Raw genomic sequence first — 9,188 nt, 5'->3', positions numbered from 1 at the left:
TCTCGTAACTTGAAAAAAAAACTTAGCTATACATTTTAATTTTAAAATATGTCACTAAAATTTTGTATGTTATATAGTTATCGCGATAAGATTTATTTTGTCTTTCAACTAAGTTACAAGCCATCTCCTTCAGTTTAATTTTTTAAGTTCTATTTTTATATTTTTGCAATAAATAAATGAAGTCGGGTGGTCATTGCTTGGATTATTATATTATTACTATTCAGTCATTAATTGGACAGCTCCGGTTGTGGGAGGCCCGCGGCGCCATTTTTGATGTGCTAGTTTGGTTTGGGGTTTACACAGAGAACTTCTCTGGCAGAGGAAGATGAACGTTATCGACCACGTCCGGGATATGGTGGCCGCTGGCTTGTACTCTAATGTGAGACTACTCAGCAGCTTGTTACTGACCATGAGCGACAACAACCCGTAAGTGGTCGCTGGCGAGTTTCCTCGTTTCCCGGTTGGTTTTGTGTATCCGAGTTTTCCTCAGTACTAACACGGTCTGGTTTTAAAGTGCATCGTGTTTCTTTTTAATGTGACCCCCCCCCCCTTTCCTCTTACATCCCCGACTATTCTAACCCTATTAAAGGTTGGTATTCAGGGTTAAATTTACTTTTGTTATAGTTGTAGTTTAACTAGTTCCCTAGTGGGAAGATGAAAGCGGTTCACATTTACAAGAGCTGTTAGCATCACTCAGTAGCTGCCTGAGCTCTGAATTGGGGATGTCACAATATAAGTCTTTGATTGTATTATCTTTAAGTGTTCAGGACCATGGTTATAGTATTTGTCACCTCTGAATTAGAATGGTTCAGGTTTCTGTGATTCTATAAATATTGAAGATTATGAAGAAAGACCAGAACTTGCTAGCTTTGATGTGGAGCTCACAGTGACATAGGCATGATGGTGAAATGGCCTCCAAGAAATAAGCATGTAATCTAGGTTTTGCTTCATTGATCTACATTGGCGCTCTGCCCCCAACTCATTGAATTTAAGCTTGCCATCTTCAAATCCCTCCCATCTCTGCAACTTTTTCCAGCATTCTTTGGTCCTCTGATTCTGGCCTTTTGCGCATTCTACCCTCGCTTTGCCTCGCCATTGGTGGCAGAGCTTTCAGCTATCTTGACCCCATGCTTGAATTCCCTCTCTGAACGCCTGTGCCTGTTCACTTCCCCTCTCCCTTTTGAATCCCTTCTGAAAACCTGTTTTTTGACCAAGCTTTCAGTCACCTCTTTTAATTCTCTCACTGTGACTTGGTGTCTATTTATTTTATTTTCTCTCCCTGCCCTATCTATAGCACCTTATAATGCTTTCAATGTTAAAGGCACTTTCTAAATGCAAGTTTATTGACACTTTAGTACTAATGGAGTGTGCATTATTGGAGGGATTGTTCTTCAGATGAAATGTTAAACCTAGGTCCCATCTGCCATTTCATGCCATGGTTGTTAGGATATCCTTTCATAGGATTTTTATCAAAGAACAAAGGATTCTGGTGTTCTGGCCAACATGCCTTCATCAACCAGCAGTACCAAAAAGCTAAACATTCATCTTATTGTTTCTGGGATCTTGATTTCTGCAAACTGGCTACTGTATTTGCTTGAGTACAGTTGCACCACTTCAAAGTAATTCATTGTATGTGAAAAGAAAAAAAACTGCAAATGCTGGAATTCTGAAACAAGCAGAAAATGCTAGAAATTTGCAAAGATCAGTAAGCATCTGTAAAGAAAAGGCACAAGTGCAACTCTTTTTGTCATTGTATATGAAGTGCTTTAAGAAGTTCTGAGAGATGTGATAAGGTGCCAAATAAATGTAAGTTTTACCAATGACATTTACATTGATCGTATTGTTAGTGTCATTTTTTTCTTTTCAGATTAAGTTCTGAAGATTATCCTAACTATTATCACACCGGAAATTAGTATTCCCAGGTATATGCATGGTGTCTCCTTTTATCCCGAGATGGGAAATCAGATGTTGTGGCACAAGCTCTGCTGCCACAGTTGATTTGGTGCCCCAAGGGATGTGGGTGGGATCATTGTTGCTTTGCTTCTGAGGTTGTTCTCGCAGCCTCCTGCAGCTGTTACCTGACGCTGGTTTTCTTCAGCAGTGGAGTCCATCTTGTAGGGAGTAAGTGGGAATTCCTGGTATTGAAATAGATCGGGAATTCCTGTCTGCAGCAGAATCAGCTCCTGGACTGAAGTAGCAGCATCCGATGGGAGCTGCAGTGAGAAGATATGGGAGGGAACATGCCTTTGTGAACTGGGGAGGTGGAGGATTAGAGAAAGGGGGTACCCCTGTGAGGGGGAAGAAAGTCATTGTTGAGGTAGAAAAGTGATGATCAGGCTAGTATGCTGAATATGGGTTAACGCAAATGTCACTCACTTTTCCTACGTAAAAAACATACAAAAAGAGATGTGAGAAAACACCATCAGGTCTATCAAGCTTACCTCATCCAGACAGAGATGCAACCACATACATCATTGACTCACCCCCTACCATGCAATCCGCTAGGAGTTGCAAAAAATCCTGTGGAAAATTCAGGAATAAGTTTGGGAAGTTCCTCTCTAATTCTAAGGCAATCAAGTAAAGCTCCAGGAGACCATGGGAACCCATAATTGCAACTAACAACTTAAGTCCAAAATTGTAAATGTCCTTTTCTCTTGAGAACTTGTCAAGTTCCATTTTAAAAGATTCTAGTAAAACTCATGTTTCACATGTTTCAGTAGCCTTCGAGGGTGATGACTGAAATAAAAATTTCCTGCCGTTTAACCTACTCTTTGCCTATGGATTTTATATACATGCCTGTATTGCTCCTATGCCTATCTATCTCAAATAACTCGTTGATCGTGAGTCCAATCTGAGCTTTTTAAAATGAACGATCATAAACCACTCTGTTTCCCCAAAGTAAACAGCCCTAGTTCTTGAAACCTATCCTCATAACTTACAAGCCCTAGAGATAGATATTGTTTTGGTTGTGCTCCCCTGCACCTTCTCCAGATTCTCTGTATCCTTCACCATATGCAGGAATCAAAACTGGACACTACTCCAAGAATGGGTTTACCAAAGCCTTATATAACCTAAATATAGTACTCTTTAATTTAAACTCAACGGTTCTACCAATATAACTTAAAATACTATTTCCTTCCCCATAGCCACCTCAAACTTTTTGTGCACCTTTAATGAGTGTTCAGCTATTACCTCCAGGTCCCTTTCTTGATCTGTTACCTTTAACAGGTACGCTTGCATGGTTTAAACATGCCTTGAGTTTTCCGACCCCAAATGCATGACACTGCATTTGTCCACATTAAAGGACATCTGCTACGCATGGGTCCAATACTTTAGCTTGTCCAAAGCAACCTGCAACTTTTGATTTGGTCTAAATTACTAACATTTTTATGTCATCTGCAAGTTTTGGAGTAGTTCCATTAAAGACCTCATCTAAGCCATTATTGAAAATAATAAATGGCAATGGTCCCAGCACAGTGCTTTGTATAACTTCACTCTTGATCACAAACCATTTGGTTCTATTACTTAATAGCCCTCTGTTTACAAGATTTCAATCAGTTACCTATCTAGCATAGTATGTGTCCTATCATCCCATATGGTTTAATTCTTTCCAATAGCTGTCTGTGTGGTACTTTATCGGAACACTTTTTGGAAATCAAGATATACAGTATCCACAAGACTACCACCATCCACCATCCTGGTCACCTCCTAAAATCAGGTTAGTGAAGTAGGACCTATGTTCTGATGCCATGATGGGAAATCCCTAATAACAGCCAAACTCTCCAAATAATTATAAAAACATTCCGTATAATCCTATACAACAGCTTCCCTACAGCTATCACCGCAATCACAGACTTATAGTTTCCAAGGTCAGATTTCATCCCCTTAAGTCATGAGACCTCCTGAGCTTCCCTCTGATCCATGGAACAAGCCTGGACCTCAATGACCAATTGAATATATGAGGCAGTGGCTCAAATACACTATCATTCGCTTGTTATAACACTTTAGGGTAAACAGAATTGAGTCTAGCAGCACTAACTGCTTTTGAGTTTATTAATCTTAGCTAAAACCATTTCTGCAATTATTTCTCTTGAAGCAGTTTTTAGCTGCACACCCATCTTGTGTTACTGGGACTGTGGCATTGCATTGAGAAGTGAAAACTGATGCAAGCTATCTATTCAACTCACAGCAGATTTTTATCTTCATATCTAACCCATCCTGATAAGCCCTCAAAGCACCATTGCTGCCTTTAATTGTTTTCTGACTTCTAACAGAAAGGAAACTGGTACTTGAATTTATATAACCGTATTACATATGATGTCCCAAAGCGCTTTCCAATCAGTGGATTACTTTTGAAGTGCACTCACTTTTTATGTGGGCAAACACAGCAGGCAATTTGTGCCACCATGGCAAGTTGGGAAATTGAATTCAGTAAATCTGGTAATTTGTAGGCTAGTACCAGATAAATTACCATGAAAGCTGCCAGATAAACCTGACCGATTCACTAATGTCCTTTAGAGAAAATAACCTGCCATTCCTACACATGACTCCAGTCCACACTCTATGGTTGACAATGCACTTAGGACAACTAGCAATAAATGCAACTTCAACAGTGTTGAACACAAAAAAATACTTGAGTTATTCTCAGTTACTATGAAACCTCCTTGTCTATCAGCACATATTTAAATAAATTAAATTTGTCTTCTGTAGGGCTGTCATTCTCATTCTGACAGCATACCCTAATGTAACTTCAATGAATCTTGAAGGTGTTGGGTTCAAACCCCACTCTAGGACTTGAGCACATCAATCTATGCTGATACTTCATGTAGTACTGAGGAAGAGCACCATTGTCAGAAATGCTGTCTATTGGATGGGATGTTAAATCAAGGCTACCTATTCAGGTGGACATAGTACTTTAGAACACCAGGGGGTCCTCTTGGTGTCCTGGCCAATATTTATCGCCCAATCAACATCACTAAAACAGAATTTCTGATCATTATCTCACTGCTGTTTGTGGGACTTTACTGTGTACAAATTGGCTGCTGGGTTTGCCTACATAATAGCAGTGACTACACTTCAAAGGTAATTCATTTATCTGTGAAGTGCTTTGGGGTGTCGTGAAAGGCACTATATAAATGCAACTTCATTAGTGAAAATTTAGCACTTGGGTATGACATTAAATTATCAGTTTAACAACAGAATGGGCACTGTTGCCCAGATGGCTATCATCTCAGGATCACTGCTAAGTAATAAATCTAATACTCTGATAAATGTTCTCTCTAGTACTCTCCCTAACATATTGAATAAGGAAGCAAACATTGGCAGTATCAACAAATAATTTAGTCTTGTCTCCCCCTGAACTTACCCTCCTGGTATCAGACCACTTAACTAACAAATAATTAAAATCCCCATGAAAACAGCACTACACAGTTCTTCTACTCTTGTAACTTGTTCGGCATCCCCTGCCTTGCTCTACCTGTTGCCCCAGAAGCCTATAAAATCTATCAATTGTGAAACATGTGTTTTAAAATGAATCAGAATGCACTATTATTGTAAAAATTCAACATTTTCTGGGGGACCTGCCTTATAACTCTGTGCACCATTGGGGCAGCATTTGGAAGGAATGTGTACAATTCTAAATTTGGCTAAATTCTAAAGGGAAATGAAAAGGAAAGTTGACATTGGGATTATGATAAAGTAAGATTATCTTGGAAAATTCATGTGATATACATAGTTGTGATCTTGGTGACCAACCTTCTTCCCTCCATGCAAAAAAACCTCAAAATTTACCATGTAAAGATTGCAGGTAGTTTCACAGATGCACTAATTATACTTTGTTTGTTCTTTACTTTTAGAGAATTATTCTCCCCGGTGCAGAAGTATCAGCTACTTGTCTACCATGCAGATTCTCTCTTTCATGATAAAGAATATCGTAATGCTGAATCTAAATACAAAGTCGCTTTACAGCAGAAGAAGGCCCTGAGTAAGACCACGAAAGTGAGGCCAGCTGGTGGGAGCACCCCCTCAACCCCACAAACACAGGTAAGGAGCATGAGGGTTTTTACTCACCCCTTCAAGGCTGTTCAGTGGCATGTAGCTTATTGCTGACAGAAAGGTAATTGAATTATTCCCCCCCCACCACAAACACCCTCTAACAGCATGATTTTGTATATAAATAAATAAAGCTCATCTAAAGGATAAGTCTATTTATAGTACTTTTAGATGGGTAACTATTCACAAGGCAAATAAGGGGAGGTGTGACCCAAGAGGGCTAAACTGGAAGACATTGGTGCTGATGATCCATGAGAATTGCTGGTGACCAGTTGAAGCTTTGTTGAACCTGTTGGAGGCCAATAAATTGTAGTCACCTAGTCACAGCCAACCTAATAGTGCCCTGTGACGCTGGGGAGTTGTGAGGGCTGCTTTGGCAACAACAAAACTCTGTGCTCTAAAAGATAGAGCAAACTAATTCCCTCCCCACAAACAACTGTCTAGTTTGAGATTGGTTACTGTGTGCGAATTGCAAACACAGATCCAAACCCCCGTCACTCTGGTTCAGTGTGTGGCAGCAATTTTGAGAGTGTCCTTCAAGCAACATATTATTTGATACTGTGGTCCTTGACAAAAACTATTGAAAAAAACACGTATAAATAACCTCTAGTGACTTTAGGGTATTAAGGTCAACATTAATGCAAGTGGCCCTCCCTATCTGCAAATTATAAAAATAAATTATACACTTGGGTGTATGGAAAACAAGGCAAGTGATATAACATAATCAGCAATAGTGTGAAATTTTTAAACAACCCCTATTGTGATATCCATATATAGGCCAGGCAACATAAAGAAACATCAAAAACTAAGGCCATGAACCTGCAGGCAGGGAAAATACAGTGGCCACTGTTTTGCCAGTTAAAATTGACAGTCGATATCCATTTAAAAGAAATGGCTAGTGACAACTCTTATGGGTTGTTTTGTGGAAATGTAGCCCATGGTGGGGGTGGAGGGCAAAGGAAAGACTCACTGAAGCAGCTAATCTCCCTCAGGGCATGGTCGGGACACCCCTTTTTAGGGAATATTTGATAAAATAAAAGTAGTTTATTGAGACACAGAAAGCAGGCTATTGACCAGGATAGGAAACCACATGCCATACTGGAATCACTTTACCAATCAGGAATACTTATTCGTCTGAAAGTACTTTTGTCTAGATTTGCAGTTAGCCTGCTTCAGCAAGCTTCACTGGATATGTGGTTGGGTAAAGGAGTCCAAATTAAATTGCTACTATACACCATAAGTTATACAAGAGCCCAGGATTATACTTGTCTATTCCCCCCTGCAGCCTAAAGTGAGGATTACAGAACAATGAAGCAGCAAAACCCTTGCTTTCCTGGGTCCAGTAGGAAAAGAAGAGAAAGATTGCACGCATCTAGAAATCCAAAGTCGAGTGGTTTTCCAATTCTCAATAGTTATACTAAATGGGCTGTCCCACAAATCACTAATCATTTGACAACTGTCTTTGATGCACATTTGAGATCTGGAGTTTAACAGCAGTGGGAAGCGTAAGTCTTCTATGATGCAGGGCGTTCAAACATTCCTGAGAGTGTAGCTTAATCAATGTGTTGTTTGGGACTGTGACTCAAAGAATGAAAAGCATCCCTGTAAACAAACTAACTCAGACTAAAAGTTACACTTTCAAAAGCTGGATTTGCAATTTTGTACAGAATTGTAGTTAACTATTGTTGTAAACTGCCCTGCAGTAATGGTAGTATGACTAAGTCAGTGGGTCTGTGTCTATGTTCCAGTCCTCATGTACTGTGCTGCAATGCGAGAAGCTTCCTTCATATTGAGGTACAAACCATCTGTGTCTGTCTGTAAAATGTGCTAAGTACACTTTTTTAGTTTCCTCTAAATTTGTTTAGTTTGGTGAGAGCGTGTTCTCGTGAGTTAAGGGGTATCAGTAGTGGAGAATAGAACACTTCCACTTTTTGCATCCAATTTTGACTTCAAGCATAGCTTGACACAGAGCACCCTATACTTTAGTCCACCAATATGGATTAATGCCAACATTAAAAGATCACTCCCTACTGTCCCAGTGTGATTTTTCTATTCCTCATAACAGCTGTCCCATTATCTTTTTGACTGGGATAACTGAATTATGGGTTGCTTTGTGCTGTGGACCTGGACCCATTAGGAAACTCAGTTTAGACTATCCAAACTCATTTCAGGTTGGAATCCCATTATTTTTTTCTTGGGATTCACACTATGTGTTTGGCACAGCAGGAAACTATTTCCCTGGGTCTGCTAAAATGCTCTTCTGAGCTAGCCATCAGCAGAGGCATGAAGGCTTTCTTTGTTTCTCTCTTCTGGGTGGGAAGGTGCCTGGTCCCACAATAGCACAGCGGAATTGAACCTGCATCTTTCATTGTAAAAAGCGGTTTATTCATGCTGTTGTAATACGTGGACTGTCAGTGATGTAGAATTGGAATAGTCAGTGAGCTCAGTGACCAAATATTCTATTGGACCTGTCCATAACTACTAACTTTGAATCCAGTTTCTGGAATTTCAACATCAGAAAAGCCACCTTACATAGATGTGGGCAGTATTAAAGTGCAGATTTTATACCAGCCCTGGCATATGAAATTGATCAGTAAATTATAATGTGGAGTACTTATTGAAATAAAATTAAAAACAATATGTTCACACCTATGATTTGCACAACTAGATTACACTTGTGACATTTGGGTTATTTATAACTGCTCACTTGTGGGATGAATTCTGTACTTAGTCTTACTGCACAGTTTAATACGTTGTAGTTTGAATGTTAATGCTACCAGAGTTTATGATCAATTGTGCTAATTCGTTAGAGTAGCCTCTTACTGGATTTTAAGAATGTACCACTGTTTACTGGTTATGGGGCTATTGTTTTGCCAATATAACTTGCTACAGGATATAGTTGCTACAGATTTCGGGGGGGTTAATGTTGGCTAACCATTGTTGAATGATTTTGAAGGTTAAAGCAACAGCATAGTTTAGAGGTGTGATAACAGTTGCTTTACTAGTTATATAATCTTCTGCCCATTAGTATACATTGTAGGCTATGTGGGTACTGCTTCTTTCTGCTTTGACTGAAAAGAACATCCTAGTATCCGATATTATTTGTCCTAATGGACAAAATTAATTTAATAATGAAA

General features: G+C 39.4%; 1 protein-coding gene across 3 annotated transcripts in view; it reads left to right on the top strand.

Annotated features, from left to right (window-relative positions):
• Positions 1 to 264: 264 nt before the first annotated feature.
• anapc7 (anaphase promoting complex subunit 7) overlaps positions 265 to 9,188 on the top strand; it is a 29,124-nt gene continuing 20,200 nt past the window's right edge. For 2 of the 3 annotated variants that reach the window (XM_068005827.1, XM_068005826.1), the window contains exons 1-2: positions 265 to 426; positions 5,856 to 6,042. In XM_068005827.1, the coding sequence (XP_067861928.1) occupies positions 326 to 426; positions 5,856 to 6,042 (288 nt within the window). In that variant the 5' untranslated portion in view covers positions 265 to 325. Of the gene's footprint in view, positions 427 to 3,623; positions 3,719 to 5,855; positions 6,043 to 9,188 lie in introns of those variants that run through there. The other variant, XM_068005828.1, reaches the window with a different exon arrangement.

The sequence above is a fragment of the Heptranchias perlo genome, chromosome 25 (genome assembly GCF_035084215.1).
Source record: "Heptranchias perlo isolate sHepPer1 chromosome 25, sHepPer1.hap1, whole genome shotgun sequence".
Classification (NCBI taxonomy): Eukaryota; Metazoa; Chordata; class Chondrichthyes; order Hexanchiformes; family Hexanchidae; genus Heptranchias; species Heptranchias perlo.
Note: the sequence above shows the minus strand (reverse complement) of the source record. Positions and strands in the feature narration are given on the sequence as shown.